Source organism: Jaculus jaculus, chromosome 13 (genome assembly GCF_020740685.1).
Source record: "Jaculus jaculus isolate mJacJac1 chromosome 13, mJacJac1.mat.Y.cur, whole genome shotgun sequence".
NCBI lineage: Eukaryota > Metazoa > Chordata > Mammalia > Rodentia > Dipodidae > Jaculus > Jaculus jaculus.
This window is the reverse complement of record NC_059114.1, coordinates 48,464,948-48,481,289: the sequence shown is the minus strand read 5'-3', so window position 1 is coordinate 48,481,289 and position 16,342 is coordinate 48,464,948. Positions and strand designations below refer to the sequence as shown.

The 16,342-nt window shown below is 43.6% G+C and overlaps 1 protein-coding gene across 1 annotated transcript; it reads right to left on the bottom strand.

The window, feature by feature from the left end:
* Positions 1–1,457: 1,457 nt before the first annotated feature.
* Positions 1,458–16,187, bottom strand: Nme5 (NME/NM23 family member 5). Its single transcript, XM_045133099.1, has 6 exons — positions 15,870–16,187; positions 15,119–15,293; positions 9,802–10,007; positions 7,652–7,752; positions 2,889–3,007; positions 1,458–1,754 (listed from the first exon to the last, which is right to left on the bottom strand). Exons 2-6 carry the CDS (start codon positions 15,245–15,247, stop codon positions 1,653–1,655), a joined length of 657 nt encoding a protein of 218 aa, XP_044989034.1. The 5' UTR covers positions 15,248–15,293; positions 15,870–16,187; the 3' UTR covers positions 1,458–1,652.
* Positions 16,188–16,342: the final 155 nt, after the last annotated feature.

Genomic DNA, 16,342 nt, shown 5'->3' with positions numbered 1-16,342 from the left:
TATCCTTCTTCACAAAGAAAAATAGCCCTGAATTCTGTATCTTAGTAACGGTTGTACCCACGATCCTCTATTACAGGGGAGAAATGGGCCACTACCACCTAATGCCTTCTCTCAGCCTCTACCTGTTTTCAGAGTTGTTCCCATCCTAATCCCCACCTTAGTGGGAATAGGGATAGCAGGGTTTACCACCATTGGGACCACCTCATTGGCCCTCGGACTCTTGTCATCAACAGCTCACTGAAGTGATAAACCAGGACTTACCAAGACTATAATAAGACAACAGCCTTATTATAAAAGCAAGTCAATTCCTTGGCCGAAGTAGCCCCTCACAACAGAAGAGGCTTAGACCTCTTGTTCCTTAAGGAAGGAGGATTATGTGCAACATTAGAAGAAACTTTTTGTTTTTATGCTAACCATACAGGGTTCACCAGACAGACCCTAGAACTCCTAAATACAGACATAGAAAATAGACAAGAAGACAATGAATGGTCATGGTCTTGGTTTCACAAAATATTCAAGTGGTCCCCTTGGGCTACCCTGCTTACTGCCTTTGCCAGCCCATAAGCTCTCCTATTGTTAGGATTAATCATAGGACCCTGTATCTTTAATGGGTTGATCCAACTTATTAGACAAAGGGTCTCATCTGTAAAACTTATGGTACTCAAAACCCAGTATGGCCCCCTGATCACAGGAATATCTGAGGGGAATGATCTTGAATCAAAGGTTTGATTCAGCCACAAGTCAAAGGGGGGAATGAAAGGACTAAGCTAACCATAGGGACTCCATTTTGTTAACCATCCTCTATTTTGGTCATGTACTCTTGTTGACCTCCAGTTCCAAGAATATCTTCAAGGTATTTCCCTGTAACTGAGACAACCAATAAGGAGTCAGATCCCCTCCCAGAATACCCTCTACGCCTGCCCACATCCTGCACCCATCTCCACTAGTTCCTTAGCTACAGTCACAAAGTATCTCCTACCTGGATCCCACCAATCCTGTTAAAGGTCACTCCAACTCCTCCCTGAAACTGTTCCTCTGCTTGCCTTGCACCTGTTTGTGGTTTTTTCCTTTAAAAGGCCTGTGAGCCACTCCCTCGGGGTCCAGACCCAGCTCCCCGGCCTGGTCGTGTCCCTCATTGATCAGCTTTTGCCTATCCCGCGGTGATAATAAACATCTGCTGATTTTGTTGAGCTCCACCTGTCTCTGCCTCGTTATTTGCGCAACCCCTGACCCAACAAAAGGACCTAGATTCGATCCCCAGTACTCACATAATTGAGATACACATGGTGATGCATGCTTCTGGAGTTTGTTTCCAGTGGCTGGAGGCCCTGGCACACCCATTCCCTCTTCTTTCTCTCTCTCTCTTTGAATCTTTCAAACAAATTAATAAAAACAAAATATCTAAAAAAATTTATTCATCTTTTCTACATAATAGGATCTGTGTTTCAGAGCATTTATAACTCAACTTCTACTTAATATTACATCATTATTAAAATTATACTCCCCAATCTATATTTTACCTTCAATGTTATCTGTTGTATAGGTCAGTTATTTCTTTAATATTTATTTTTAAGGAATCATCACATTTAGTTACTTAAACCCTCAGGACAGTAATTTCTTTAGAAAGTAGACACACAGGCTTTTAAGGTAGTTCATTCTTGGTCTGGAGGAACTAAAGGCTCTGGTGCTACTGAATAGAGATGAAGTTTAGGTTTGTTGGGATTGTTTCTCAGCAGCCAATCAGCTAGCCAAATCTAGAGAAAAAGAAAAAATGAAATTAATACTTAAATAATATTTTTTCTTCTTTTGCAGGTGTGTTGTGTGTGTGCATGTGTATAAGTACAGGTATGTAGGTATGTTTGTGTGCACATATGTGTGGAGGCCAGAAGACAACATTGGGTGTTATCTTCAGGATTTTTTTTTTTTTTTTTTTAGGTAGGGCCTCACTCTAGCCCAGGCTAACCTGGAATTCACTATGTAGTCTCAGGGTGCCTCAAACTCACAGCAATCCTTCTACTTCTGAGTCTTAAGTGAAGGGATTAAAGGATTAAAGTGTATGTTACCATGATCAGCTGACAAAGATATTTGTTTAAGGGCTGGAGAGATGGGTCAGTGGTTAAGGCAGTTGCTTGGGAAGCCTAACAATCCAAGTTCAATTCCCAGTACCCATGTAAAGCCAGATGCACAAGGTGGCATATATAGCTGGAGTTCATTTTCAGTGGCTAGAGGCCCTGGTGCATCTATTCTCTCTCTCTCTCTCCACCCCCCTCACTGCTGGATAGAGAGGCAGAGGAAGGAGGATAACTGAGTTTGAGGCCAGCCTGAGACGACATTCCAGATTAGCCTAGGCTAGAGTGAGACCCTACCTCAAAAAACAAATAAACAAAAAAAGGGGGCTGGAGCAATGGCTTAGCAGTTAAGGTGCTTGCTCATAAAACCTAAGGACCCAGGTTCAATTCCCCAATACCCATGTAAGCCAGATGCACAAGGTGGTGCATGCTTCTAGAGTTCCTTTGCAGTGCCTGAAGGCCCTGGCATGCCCATTCTCTCTCTATCTGCCTCTCTCTCAAATAAGTTAACACATAAATATATAAAATACTTTTCTGGGCGTGGTGGCACATGCCTTTAATCCCAGCACTCTGGGTGGCAGAGGTAGGAGGATCACCATGAGTTCAAGGCCGCCCTGAGACTACATAATGAATTCCAGATCAGCCTGAGCCAGAGTGAGACCCTACCTCAAAAAAAAAAAAAAAAAATTATGTGTGTGTGTGTGTGTGTGTGTATTGCTTACTTAGAAAAAATTATCTTAATAAAACACTACCCTGGAAGACAGAAACATGAACAAAGTTTTATACATGAAAGCTATAAATAATAAAAAGATGCCTTACCAAAGGATCAGCTGGTTTTTGCTTACAAAGCTCTGTAAGTCCTTCAAGTAGAGTTGGTATTACATATAAATTTAAATAGTCCTTTGCTGCTTGTCCAATTGGAATGGGCTCAATAATCACTGTAAATACAAATATATTCTCATTAAACATTATTTGGTCATTAAAAGGATGCCTTAGGGCTGGAGAGATAGCTTAGTGGTTAAGGCACTTATCTGCAAAGCCTCAGGATCTGGGTTCAATTCCCCAGGACCCACGTAAAGCCAGATGCACAAGGTGGCACATGTGTCTGGAGTTCATTTGTGGTAGCTGGAGGTTGCCCATTCTTCCTCCCCACACCTCTCAAAAATAAATAAATTAGGGCTGGAAAGATGGCTTGGTAGTTAAGGTGCTTGCTTATGAAGCCTAAGGACCCAGATTTAATTCCTCATTACCCACATATGATAAATGCACAAGGTGGCACATGTGTCTGGAATTGGGTTATAGTGGCTAGACTCCCTGGCCCGCCCATTCTCTTTCCCTCTCCACCCTATCAAATAAACAAATAAAATATTTTTAAAAATAAAATAAAATAAATTTTTTTAAAGATGACTTTAAGCCAGGCATGGTGGCGTACACTCTTAATACCATCACTTGGGAGGCAGAGGTATCACCGTGAGTTCAAGGCCACCCTAAGACTACCGAGTGAATTCCAGAGCAGCCTGGGCTAGAGCAAGACCCTACCTTGGAAAAGAAAAAAAAGAAAAAAGAAAAAGAAAAGACTTGAAGTTATGTGTATTGTTTTGTTTTATTTTTTAAGGAAGGGTCTCACTCTAGCACAGACTGACCTGGAATTCACTATGTAGTCTCAGGGTGGCCTTGAATTCATGGCGATCCGCCTACCTCTGCCTCCCAAGTGCTGGGATTAAAGGTGTGCTCCACCATGTCTAACAATTTAAACTTTTAAAATGTGATGAGAAATGTTCCTGTTTTCTTCATTCCTTCCTTTCTGATTTTTATTATTTTTTATTTGAGACAGGGTCTCGCTCTATAGCCCAAGATGGCCTGGAACTCACTTCCTTAGAAAACAAGAGGATCTCAATTCATTCCCCAGAACTCATGTCAAAAAGCCATGTCCGTGCCTGTGACTGTAATCCCAGTACTGAAGAGGTGGAGAAAGGACTCCCAAGGCTTTCTGGCCAGCCAGTCTAGACTACTTGGCAAGCTCCAAGATAGTGAGACACCATGCCTCTAAAATAGATGGATGGTATCTGAGGAACAACACCTGAGAGATTGTTCTCTGGTCTCCACACACATGGATACACTTGCACTTGCCATGCACAGGAACATTTCCCCCACCACACACATTCCAATTCTGTTATAGTGGAAGAGGAATTTCCCAGAACGTACAAGGTCCTGGGTTCCATCCTCACCTCTAAGAGAGACAGAAAGGAGGATGGGAAGGAAAAGGTGAGGAGAAAAGGAAGGAAGGAAGGAAAGAAGGAAGGAAGGAAAAGAGAGAATCTTTTTACACGTATGTATAAAACACTACTGATGAACTGTAAATAATTAGAATGAATTACAACATAAGGGCTGGGATAAAGCACTTGCCAAGAAAGCCTAAACACCTGAGTTTGAATCCCTAAAACATATGTAAAGTGAACACACTTACACCACACATATACACAAAAAAAATTGATTTTTTTTTTAAGGGCTGGAGAAATGGCTTAGCCGTGAAGGCGCTTGCCTGAAAAGCCAAAGGAACCAGGTTTGATTTGCCAGGACCCACTTAATGTGGCACATGTATCTGGAGTTCATTAACAGTGGCTGGAGGCCCTGGTGAGCCCATTCTTTCTCTTCCTCTCTCAAATAAATATAAGTATTTTTAAAATAGAAAGCTGAGGGCTGAAAAAAGGCTCAGCGGTTAAAGGAACTTGCTTGCAAAGCCTGAAGGCCTGGATTCAATTCCCCAGGACCCACTTAAACCCAGATACACAAAGTGACACATGTATCTGGAGTTCATTTGCAGTGGCTAGAGACCCTGGTGTGTCCATTCCCTAGCTCTCTCTTTCTGTCTTTTCTGCTTGTAAATAAATTAATTAAAATATTTTTGGCTGGCTGGAGAGATGGCTTAGTGGTTAAGGCATTTGCCTGCATAGCCAAAGGACCCAGGTTCGATTCCCCAGGACCCACGTAAGCCAGATGCACACAGGGCACATGCATCTGGAATTCATTTGCAGTGGCTACAGGCCCTGGCGTGCCCGTTCTCTTTCTGTCTCTCTCGCTCTCTGCTTGCAAAAAAAATAAATAAATAAAAATAAGAATATTATTTTTAAAAATATTTTGGGCTGGAGAGATGGCTCAGCAGTTAAGGCACATGCTTGCAAAGCCTAAGGACCCAGGTTTGATTCCCCAGTACCCATGTAAGCCAGATGCACAAGGTGACACATGTATCTGGAATTTGTTTGCAGTGGCTAGAGGACCTGGTACGCCCACTCTCTCTATTTTCCTCTCTCTCTCCAATTAATAAATAGATTAAAATATTTTAAAAAATATTTTAGCCATGTGTGGTGGTGCACGCCTTTAATTCCAATACTCGGAAGGCAGAGGTAGGAGGATCTCCATGAGTTCAAGGCCACCCTGAGACTACATAATGAATTCCAGGTCAGCCTGGGCTAGAGTGAGACCCTACCTCAAAAAAACAAAACAAAAAGGTGGGGGGCTGGAGAGATGGCTTAGTGGCTAAGACACTTGCCTGCAAAAGCATAAGGACCCAGATACCCACGTAAGCCAGAAGCACAAGGTGGCACATGCATATGGAGTTTGTTTGCAGTGGCTAGAGGCCCTGACATGACCACTCTTTCTCTCTCTCTTAAATTAATAAAATAAGATAAAATAAAAATATCAGGGCTGGGGTTGGAGAAATGGCTTAGCAGTCAAGGCATTTGCCTGCAAAGCCTAAGGACCCCAGTTCTATTCCCTAAGACCCACGTAAGCCAGATACACAAAGGGGCACATGCATCTGAAGTTTGTTTGCAATGGCTAGAAGCCCTGGTGTGCCCGTTCTCTCTTTCTCTCTATCTGCTTCTTTCTCTCTCTCTCTCTCTCTCTTAAATAAATAAAATATTTTTAAAAAATCAAGGAATGGCTTAGCAGTTAAGGCACTTGCCTGCAAAGCCTAAGGACCTAGGTTTGATTCTCCAGGACCCATGTTAGCCAGATGCACAAGATGACACATGTATCTGGAGTTTTTTTGCAGTGGCTAGAGGACCTGGCATGCCCTTTTCTCTCTTTCTTCCTCTTTCTCTCTGTCAAATAAACGATAAAAATAAAATATATTTTTAAATTTTTTTGTTTATTTTTATTTATTTATTTGAGAGCAACAGGCAGAGAGAGAAAGAAGCAGAGAGATAGAGGGAGAGAGAGAGAGAAAATGGGCGCACCAGGGCCTCCAGCCACTGCAAATGAACTCCAGACACGTGCGCCCCCTTGTGCATCTGGCTAACATGGGTCCTGGGGAATCAAGCCTCGAACCGGTGTCCTTAGGCTTCACAAGCAAGCGCTTAACCACTAAGCCATCTCTCCAGCCCCAAAATAAAATATTTTTTAAAAAACTCAACAAAAGAAAAAAATGGCCTAAAGGTCACAATTTAATTCTGTGAGAATGCTGATTTGCCCCTTTCTGGCTTCAAGTTATGTAAGGCTGGGAAGATTGCTCAGTGATTAAAGGTGCTTGCTTGTAAAGCTTGCTGGTCCACGTTCAGTTCCCCAGCACCCATGTGAAGTCATATGCACAGAGTGGCATATACATCCAGCATTCATTTGCAGTGACTAGAAACGTGTGTACACGTGTGTGCGTGCACACACATACACACACACAAAAATATTTTTAAAAATAAATTGAGCCGGGCGTGGTGGTGCACACCTTTAATCCCAGCACTTGGGAGTCAGAGGTAGGAGAATCGCTGTGGGTTCAAGGTCACCCTGAGACTACATAGTGAATTCCAGGTCAGCCTGAGCTAGAGCAAGACCCTACCTCAAAAAAAAAAAACAGGAAAAAAAAAAAAAAACTGGAAGGGCGAGATGGCTCAGCAGTCAACGCACTTGCCTGCAAAACCTAACAACGTGGGTTTGATTGCCTGGTACCCACATAAAGCCAGATGCATAAAGTGGAACATGCATCTGGAGTTTGTTTACACTGAGTGGCCAGAGGCCCTGGTATGCCCATCCTCTCTCTCTCTCTCTTTCTCTCTCTCTCTGACTCTCTGCTTACAAATAAATTAATATAATAAAATATATTTTAAAAAAGAAATTAGGGCTGGAGAGCTGGCTTAGCGGTTAAGGCACTTGCCTGCAAAGTGAAAGAACCCAGGTTAAATTCCCCAGGACCAACATAAGCCAGATACACAAGATGGGACATGCATCTGGAGTTTGCTTGCAGCTGCTGAAGGCCCTGATGTTCCCTCTCTCTCCCTACCTCTTTCTCTCTCAAATAAATGAAATAAAATAAATGTTTAAAAAAATTAAGCTGGCCATGGTGGTGAACACCTTTAATCCTAGCACTTGGGAGGCAGGATCACCATGAGTTCGAGGCCACCCTGAGACTCCATTGTGAATTCCAGGTCAGCCTGGGCTAGAGTGAGACCCTACCTCGAAAAGACAAAAAAAAAAAAAAAAACATAAAAAAAAGAAAAATTCTATCATGCTTCCTAGTTACATCTTCAAAATAAAGCCAAAATTTAAACAATTTAGAGATGTAGTTGAGAAAGCAGTCATCTGTAACTTACCTTTAGGAAACATGAAACGAATTTCTCTTTCCGCTGCAGCAAAGTCATTACTCCCATGAAGTGCATTCCTTAAGTCATCTGTGCCATAAATTGCCCTTAGACTAAAAGCAAATTAGAGATGTTGCCCATCTAATCAATCTGACTTCCTTTCTTTACATGAATGCATTTTTATTTTTTGAAATATGGTCTCATTATGTAACCCAGTCTGGCCTGGAACTCTCTTCCTGCCTCGACTTCCTGGGTGCTAGGATTACAGCATGTGTCACCATGGCCAGTTTATACGAACACATTTTACTTAGGATATGAATGATAAGTGATGATCTACTTAGAAATTTTGTTTGTTTGATTTTGTTTTTCAAGGTAAGGTCTCCCTTTAGCCCAGGCTGACCTGGAATTCACTATGTAGTCCCAGGGTGGTCTTGAACTCATGATGATCTTACTACTTCTGCCTCCCAAGTGCTGGGATTAAAGGCATGCTCTACCACTGCCCGGTTTCTTACTTTTTTTCAAAAATGTATTTGTTTATTTGAGAGAGAGAGAGAGAGAGGCAGATAGAGAGAAGGAGTGTACCATGGCGTCTAGCCACTGCATATGAACTCCAAATGCATGCACTACCTGTATCTGGCTTTATGAGTACTAGGGAATCGAACCTGGGTTGCTAGGCTTCTCAGGCAAGTGCCTTAATTACTAAGCCATTTCTCCAGCCCTTACTTAGGAATTTTATAAGAGCATTGCCACTTTTTACAGATGGAGGCTTCAATCTATTTTTCTAACTTTTATGTGTGTGCACACATGTGTGGTGTGTGGAGCATGTGTGCAAATAAATGCTCCTGCTCATGCATACACATGCAGAGACCAGAGGAAGGGACACAAGTATCTTCCTTTGTCATTCTTCCATCTTATTTCTTTGAGAAAAAGACTCTCAGCTGGGTGTGGTGGTGCATGCCTTTAATCCCAGCACTTGGGAGGCAGAGGTACAAGGATCACCATGAGTTCGAGGCTGCCCTGAGACTACATAGTGAATTCCAGGCCAGCCCGGGCTAGAACAAGACCCTACCTCAAAAAAGGGGGGGTGCTGCAGAGATGGCTCAGTGGTTAAGGCACTTGCCTGCAAAGCCTAAGGACCCGGGTTCGATTTCCCAGTACTCATGTAAAGCCAGATGCACAAGGTATTGCATGCATCGGGAGTTTGTTTGCAGTGGCTAAAGGCCCTGACACACCCATTCTCTCTCTCTCTCTCTCTCTCTCTTTACCCTCTCTTTCTCAAATAAATAAAATATTGAAAATAAGAAGACTAATCAGTCATAAAGGAGACATTCTCTGGACCTTTTGTAGTGTTTTGGTATTAAGGCTGACATTGAAATGGATATTCAGGAGAACTTGCAAATGAAAGGAAACATCCAGAGGCCTGAGAAATGGCTCATTCATTAAAATGCTTGCTGTGTAAATGTGAAACTGTGAGTTTGTTTCTCCAGAACCCAGACAAAAGCCACAGGCGCATGCCCATAATGCCAGCACAGGGAAGGCAGAAACAGGAAGATCCCAGGGGTGTATTGGACAGCTAGTCTAGGGGAATTGGTGCGTTCCAGGTTCAGTAACACCTTATCTCAAAAAAAGAAAGAGGCTGGGCATGGTCAAGCATGCCTCTCATCCCAGCACTCGGGAGGCAGTCATAGGAGGATCACTGTGAGTTGGAGGCCAGCCTGAGACTACACAGTGAATTCCAGGTCAGAATGGGCTACAGTGGGACCCTACCCAAAGTGGACCTCTGCCTATACTACATGGACACCACACCCCACCCTGACACACATGCATACCATACACAAGTATCTGCAAAAAACAAACGACAACAATAACAACAACAACAACAAAAAAAAAACAATGAAACAATGAGAAACTTTCATTGCAACTATATCAGATTTTTTTTTTTTTTTTTTTGGTTTTTCAAAATAGGGTCTCACTCTAGCCCAGGCTGGCCTGGAATTCACTGTGTAGTCTCAGGGTGGTCTTGCATTCACAGCAATCCTCCTACCTCTGCCTCCGAAATGCTGGGATTAACGGCTTGTGCCATCACACCCAGAAAATTTTTTTTTTTTAAATTTTAAATTTTACAGGTGATTTCATTCCCTTCTCCACCCTCTAAAAATTACCTGTCTGGGTGTGTCTCCTTAGCCAGTAAACTATTAGTTGGTCCCAAAAGTTCTTTCCAGTAAGAGATGGCGTTATGTCTAGCTAATATCATAGCAATAAGTGGTCCAGAACTCATATAAGCTGTTAAATTTGGGAAAAACATTTTTCCATACTGTTCCACATAAAAGTTACTACAGTGCTCAGGGCTAAGATGTAGTTTTCGTCTCTGTAAGAAAAACAAAGTCAACAAAAGCATTTAAAAAGTGACAAATCGGGGCTGCAGAGATGGCTTAAGGGGCTTGCCTGCAAAGCCTAAGGACTCAGGTTTGACTGCCTAGGGCTCAGGTAAGCCAGGTGCACCAAGTAGCACATGCGTCTGGAGTTTGTTTACAGTTGCCCGATGCTGTGGCATGCCCATTCTCTCTCTCTCATAAATAAATTTAAAAATAAAATATTTTCAAAGTGACAATTCAATAAAGCCTCTTAGTCATTAATGACTTGCTGGTTGTGGTGGCTCATGCATGTAAGTCCTAGCACTTGGGAAGCTGAGACATGAGGATCCTTGAGAGTCCAGCCTGGGCTACAGAGTAACGGAGGAGGAACAGGAGAAAGATAGCTTTTTATAGGCAGTCAGCCAGGACAGGCCCAAGGGGAACATGGATGCCACTTTGCCTGCCTTGGCCAGACTAGAACCTGCATCTGATCCAGTCTCATCCAAGATGGCTGCAAGCAACACTCCCTCCTGGGCAGCAACTTCCTGCTTCTTCCTCAGCTCAGCACACCTGGGTGGTGGGCTTGGTCAGGCTCTTGGGTCCACCATGCAATCAGACCTCTTCCTTATCCACCCCAATCTGATGATGAGGCTCATCCTGGTTGGAGGTATAATCCACACAGGAGCCTAGCTGAGGGGGAGTCAGATAGCTTTGTGAAGCAGGAAGGGAGACTGGATCCCCTAGAAGTATCTTTGCAACCTCCACTTTGCTAGAGGTCCAAGTATGATCTGACTCCTTCTCTCTTCCTAGATCTTCCTAGATCTGTTTTTCCATGAACAACCTGGGCCTCTTCTGGGAAGCAGGTCTTTTCTAAGATTTAGTCCTAACATTGTGGCTGGTCAAGTTCAGCGCCCAGAACTTGGCGTCATGTCTAGCCTCCTGTGACAGCCCCTAGCCCAGACCAATCAGCTGTCTCTCTGGCTCACCTGAGCTGGAAGGTAGGACCCACCAGCATACACTGTAAATGCATTTGTGAGGGAAAGGGAAGTTCTTGGGGCTCCTGGCCACTCCTGAACCTCCGGGTTCTGGTGAGCTCCCCTCGTCTTGGCCCAACAGGACTGAGATGAGAGCCCCCCAACTCCTCATGAGCTCTCTATCCTCTCCTGCTCTCCACAAGGCAGGAGCTCTTTGTACTTTATTTCCTCTCTCTCTCTGCGGTTTTCCCAGGCCCACCATGTGGGCTGTCAGACCACATGGGTGTATTCATTTTCCTCCCCTTTGTTCTGTACTTCCCTCAATAAATATAATAATTTAATCATTATCCTTCTCAGTCTTATTTTATCCAATTCTTTGATTAGAAGTAGACACTGAGAAATTAAGCTGGGGCTGAGCTGAAAACTTCCTCCCTATGGACCAGCTGACAGAAAGCTGGAAAAAGCTACACTGCATGCAATCCTATAGGAGAAAAGTCATCAGCGGTGAAAATAGTGGACACTGCAAGCCTTACATTCGGCCAAATGACCAAATGGGTACAATAGTGGCATGTCTGTTATGTGGGAAACAAGGTGTTCTCTAATTGGAACTGGAGGCCTGCTCCATGGGAGGAAATACATGCCTGGTCCTGAAAACCTAATCAAAAGCCTATGGCAGGGGAGGTCATGAACCGTAGGAGTGTAACGCCTGCTCTTGTCTGGCTAAATGCATATACTATGCTCACCAAACTGCCCATTAAGTACTCTACTTAATGTTCATATCCATATATTATTGCTACTCTTACCTTTGGTTAGAGAAGCTTCAGGTGGTGGTGACCACTGGGATGACCCAAAGGCACCCCAGCCACTCACTGCAAACAAACGCCAGACACGTGTACCGCCCTGTGCATCTGGCTTATGTGGACACTGGAGAATTGAACCTGAGTCCTTAGGCTTCACAGGCAAGTGCCTTAACTGCTAAACCATCTCTCCAGCATATCAGATTTTTGAAAATTTTATTTATTTGTGTATGTGTATACACTGGCTTGTGAATCAGGGTTTCTTGCTACTGAAAACAAATGTCTGTCCAGCTTTATGTGAGTGGCTGGGGAATTGAAACCTGGGCTGACAAGCTTTGCAAGCAAGTACCTGTAACTGCTGAGCCCCTGTTTGTGTGTGTTTGTTCGTTTTTCCACGAAGGGTATCACTTTAGCTCAAGCTGACCTGGAACTCATTCTGCAGTCCCAGGCTGGTCTCAAGCTCACAGTAATCGTCCTACCTCTCCCTCCCAAGTGCTGGGATAAAAGGTGTGCACATGGGCTGGAGAGATGGTTTAGTGGTTCAAGTGCTTGCCTGCGAAGCCTAGAGACCCATGTTTGACTCTTCAGAACCCATGTAAGCCAGACATGCACAAGGTAATGCAAGTAAGTGTGCAAGATCGCACATGTGCACAAGACGGCACATGAATCTAGGGTTTGACTGTAGTGGCTGGAGGCCCTAGCGTACAATTCTCTTCTCTCTCTCTCTTTCTCTCTCATAAGACAAATTTAAAAAATTTTAAAAAGGTATGCACCACTAGGCCCAGCCGGTTTTGTGTTTTTGAGACAGGGCCTCACTACATATCCCAGGCTGTCCCTGAACTCACCATGCAGCCACCGTGGCCAGCCTCCCTAGTGCGGGAATCGTAGGCATGTACCACTGCGTCCAGCAGCCATACGCCGTCACAAGGACTCACTATCCCTCCGCAGGTATGCTAGCTACTGTAGCATAACTTTAAAAATGTATTTCAAGGTAGGGTCTCACTCTTGTCCAAGCTGACCTGGAAGTTACTCTGTAGTCTCAGGGTGGCCTCCTACATCTGCCTCCAGAGTGCTGGAGACATGTGCCACCATGCATGGCATAACTTTAAATTTTAAGGGTTCATATTTAGCTAAAGTTAGAACTAAAACATTGATTCCATTGGTTGGTTTAAACTGAGATCAGGTGAAAAGTTTTGAAATTAGATCTAGAAATCTACAATGATATCAAATATCAGTAACAAAATTCTGTTGGTAACAAAGGAAAGACTGCCACCTACTGAGTAGATGTGTAATTCTTCAGAGTCCCCACACGAGGAAGCATTCATGCTCTCTCAACTCCAGTAAAACACAGTTTTCAAACCTACTATAAATATGTGTGATTTTCATATTCGTGGAACAGTGGTACCTGGGTGTGGTGGCGTACACTTTAAATCCCAGCACTCGGGAGGCAGAGGTAGGAGGACCGCTGTGAGTTCAAGGCCGCCCTGAGACAACATAGTGAATTTCAGGTCAGCCTAGGCTAGAGTGACACCCTATTTCAAAGAATTGGAAAGAGAGAGAGAGAAAACAGTGGTTATCTGATGCTTCAGGGAATGAGTCAATCATTTATAAAGGCGCACAGGTTAAATGAAGAAATTCTAAAGATGGTTAGCGGTGGGAGTTGCACAGCAATATAAATGGATTTAAGCCACTGAACAAAAATAGTGGAAATGGGCTGGAGAGATGGCTTAGCGGTTAAGCACTTGCCTGTGAAGCCTGTGAAGGACCCTGGTTCGAGGCTCGATTCCCCAGGACCCACATTAGCCAGATGTACAAGGGGGCGCACATGTCTGGAGTTCGTGTGCAGTGGCTGGAGGCCCTGGCAAGCCCATTCTCTCTCTCTATCTGCCTCTTTCTCTCTCTGTCTGTTGCTCTCAAATAAATAAATAAATAAAAATGAACAAAAAAAAAATAGTGGAAATGGGGGTTAGAGATGGCTCAGTGATTAAAGCACTTGATTGCAAAGCCGAACAACCTGAGTTCGATTTCCCAGTACCACATAAAACCAGATGCACAAAGTGGCATATGCATCTGGAGTTTATCTGGAGTGGGTGGAGGCCCTGACGTGCCCATGCACAAGGTGGCACTTGCATCTGGATGTCGTTTGCAATGACTGGAGGCCCTGGTATGCTGCTTCCTTCCCTCCCTCTCTGTCTCTTAAATAAAAATAAAATATTTTTAAAATAATAGAAATGGTATGTGTGTGTGTATTTCCACAAAGAAAAAGATGCAGTAACAGCCAGCAATAACAACAGTATATAATAAATCATGGCCACCTTTATTGCAAAACTCATTGCTCAGACAGGCATGGTAGTGCACACACCTCTAATCCCAACACTTAGGAGGCTGGGATTTGGGGAATTTGTTTTCAAGTAGCTCAGGCCGACCTGGGTGCTACTTTATGGAGAAAAGGGGGTTTTCAAACACATTTTTAAAAATAAAATAAAATAAAAGTCCTGGAAGAAGAGAATGTGTTAAGTGGTTTCTTCTCTCTAAACTGGGATTGTTGGACAAGTCCAGGGAAAGAAAAGACAACTTCACTTCTTTAAAAAAAAAATTAATTTTTATTTATTTATTTGAGGGGGAGGGAAAGAGAGAGAGAATGGACACACCAGGGCCTTAGCCTCTGCAAGAACTCTAGATGCATGCACCACCTCGTGCATCTGGCTTACATGGGTCCTGGGGAATCAAACTTAGGTTCTTTGGCTTTGCAGGCAAGTGCCTTAACCACTAAGTCATCTCTCCATCCCCAATTCCCCTTCTTATTCTATATTTTTTGGAGTGTCACAATTATTACAGATATTTCTTTCTATCTATTTACATATCATCTATCTATTCTATCTATCTATCTGCAAGCAGAGAGAGAGAGACAGAGACAGAGAATTGGCACATTTGCTATTGCAAACAAACTCCAGATGCAGGCACTGCTTTGACCATCTGGCTTTACATGGATCCTAGGGAACTGAACCCCAGGCCATCAGGCTTTTCAAACAAGTGCCTTTAATGGCTAAGCCATCTCTCCAGCCCCAGATGACTTTTGTTTGTTTGTTTGGAAACAGGTCTCATGTAGCTCAGGCTGACCTCATCAAACTTTGAATTCACCTTGTAGCTGAGTTGAACTCATGATCCTTCAGCTTTCTCCTCCTAAGTACTGTGATAATGAACATGTGTCACCAAGCTGCACTTACATATGACCTTTATATTTAGAAAAGCAAACTTAAGGCTTAACACTAAGGAACTAAATGGCTAGACACATTTCTACAAGCATAACAAAAAAACAGTAAACAGATGAAAAGGTGTGACCCCAGAAGTTACCTGAACAATTGTGAATCCAGATCTGAGAATAATATCATGTATTTCTTCCTCTTTGTCAACAATATCTGGTTTGATAATAGCCAGCGTTTGCTCTACATATATCTGAGGTAGGGGCATTGAGATATCCATTCTGGCCTTTCCAGGTACAGATTAAGAGTTTCTCGACAGGTATCAACTGTAATGAGATGCATTCCCCCATCCCAAATTCAATGTAATTGTGATTAAGAATAGCAATATTGGGGCTGGAGAGATGGCTCAGAGGTTAAAGGGGCTCACTTACAAAGTCTGACAGCCCAGGTTCGATTTCCCTGTACTCAGTCCCCAGTATCCACATAAAACCAGATACAAAAAGTGGCCCATACATCTGGAGTTTGTGTTTGAAATGGCAGGTAGCCCTGGCTCACTCTTGCTCACTCGCTGTTTCTCTCTCTCATAAATAAATAAAAATAAAAAAGAATAGCAGTATTAGGTGCTAAATTTTTTTTTTTTTAATTTATGAAGGTAGAAACTTTTTTTTTGTTTTTGAGGTAGGGTCTCATTCTAGCCCAGGCTAATCTGGAATTCACTATGGAGTCTCAGGGTGGCCTCGAACTCACAGCCATCCTCCTACCTCTGGAGCACTGGGATTAAAGGCGCGCACACCCCCCACCCCCGCTCTCCAGCTCAGAAATTATATTTTCCTACAAGCAATTTCTCTAGAATATGATTTTTGGTTTTTTTGTGGTAGGGTCTCATTTTAGCCCAGACTGACCTAGAATTCAGTATGTAATTCCAGGCTGGCCTCGAACTCACAGCGATCCTCTCTCTTCCAAGTGCTGGAATTAAAGGCATGCTCCACCACGCTAAACTGTGATTCTCACTGGGCCCAAGTTGAGCCCTGCGTGCTTTTCCTGAGGCGGGAAGGATCCAGGGATCAGAGGTAAAGGGGTGACCTAGGAGCCTGGAACTAGGGGAGACTTCCTGCAGTACAACAGCACCCCAGCCGACTGCCTTAGGGAAGCGACTCCACTCCACAGAGTCACCCGGGCATAGGCCTGGGAACGACTGGAGCGCGAGGTCCCCAGGACCCTGGGCACTAGGCAGGACCCCAGCACTCACCTTGGCAGCGTCAGGTGCAGTCTCAGCTGGTTGCTAAGAAACCTGAAGTTAGTATTGCTACGGTGGCTGCAATGGGACAATCCCAAGCAACTTTTTTGTTGTATTTTTCTGTTTCGATTTGCTTGA